This window comes from Vipera berus (genome assembly GCF_964194415.1).
Source record: "Vipera berus genome assembly, chromosome: 1".
Taxonomy (NCBI): domain Eukaryota; kingdom Metazoa; phylum Chordata; class Lepidosauria; order Squamata; family Viperidae; genus Vipera; species Vipera berus.
The window spans coordinates 359,612,792-359,614,138 of record NC_138202.1 but is presented as its reverse complement, the minus strand read 5'-3'; the positions used below and the strand labels follow the sequence as shown (position 1 = coordinate 359,614,138).

Genomic DNA, 1,347 nt, shown 5'->3' with positions numbered 1-1,347 from the left:
AGCGGCTTGGAAAAAAAGAAAAACGCCTCTGCTCGGCGCCTTCTCCCAGCCAGACGCTTCGATCAGCGGCGCTCCTGGGGGGGGGAAACAAAAACAAAACCCCTCTGCAGAGAAGGGAAGTCTCTGCTCCAACAGCCCCGCGAGGTAGGCCGGCCGAGTCAGCAACGCGTCTCCCCAGCCCGGCCCGGCGGAGCTTCCCTCCTCCTCGCGCGCACTCTTACCGGCGCGCGGCAATCGCAGCGCGTCCCGACTCGGGGATTTACGGGAGAGGCTCCTCAGCCAATCGCGGGCCGCCTCCGCCGCGGCCCCGCCCCTTTCCCGGGCCCCATGTGCCTTATAGAGGCGCAGCAGCCGCTTCCTCGGCCAAAGGCGAGCGAGCGCTTCGCCGGAGAGTCGCGCGCGGGACGGGCGTAGATCCGGGAGGAGGAGGAGGGGAAAAAAAAAGCGCAGCCTGGCCGGCGGAGCCTCGCAAACCACTGGCGGGATCGTGCAAGGCTGGCCTTGGCCGGTGGATCCCCTTCTGGATCGCGGGGCGGGGGGCGTCCGGACCAGCCGCGGGAAGCGGCCGCGCCCCGACGGCGGGTGGGTCTACATGGCCTCTGGGTGCCCCTGGCGGGGATGCGCGCCTTGCCGGCGCTGAGCCCTGGTCGGGGACCGTCCTCCGGCGGGCGGCAGGCGGTCCCGGCTCGTTGCCCGTCCGCCCCGCGCCATGATCCGCCTCTACATCGCGGTGGAGCTGCTGATGGCCGGGCTGGCTATCGCGGGCAACGTGCTGGTCTGCTGGGCGGTGGCGCTGAACAGCCGGCTCAAGACGGCCACCAACTACTTCCTGGTCTCGCTGGCCGTGGCCGACGTGGCCGTGGGGCTGCTGGCCATCCCCTTCGCCGTGACCATCAGCGTGGGCTTGACCACCGACTTCCACGGCTGCCTCTTCCTGGCCTGCTTCGTGCTGGTGCTCACCCAGAGCTCCATCTTCAGCCTGCTGGCCGTGGCCGTCGACCGCTACCTGGCCATCAAGATCCCGCTTAGGTAAGGGCGGCGTGTGGCCGGGCTCGCTGGCTTGAGCCGCGCATCTTGGCCGGGCTTGCTTTGCGGAGGGCGCTCGAGCAAAAGGCGGCGGCGGCGGGGGGGTGGGGGGCTGGACTAGAAGATCTCCCAAGGTCCCTGTTCGGTTAGCAGAGGAGGGGCGCTGATGCTCCCCAGAGAGAGAGAGAGAGAGAGAGAGAGAGAGAGAGAGAGAGAGAGAGAGAGCGAGAGTCAAAAAGAGAGATAGAGAGAGAGGGAGAGAGAAGCAGAAAGAGAAAGAGAGAGGGAGAGAAAGAGAGAGAGAGAGCCAAACAGAGAGAA

General features: G+C 67.3%; 1 protein-coding gene across 1 annotated transcript; it reads left to right on the top strand.

Moving 5' to 3' along the window:
• Window positions 1–709: 709 nt before the first annotated feature.
• Window positions 710–1,033, top strand: LOC308660231 (adenosine receptor A2b-like; the record flags this gene model as incomplete). Its single annotated transcript, XM_081314487.1, has 1 exon — window positions 710–1,033. One exon carries the CDS (start codon window positions 710–712, stop codon window positions 1,031–1,033), a length of 324 nt encoding a protein of 107 aa, XP_081170613.1.
• Between the last annotated feature and the right edge of the window lie 314 nt (window positions 1,034–1,347).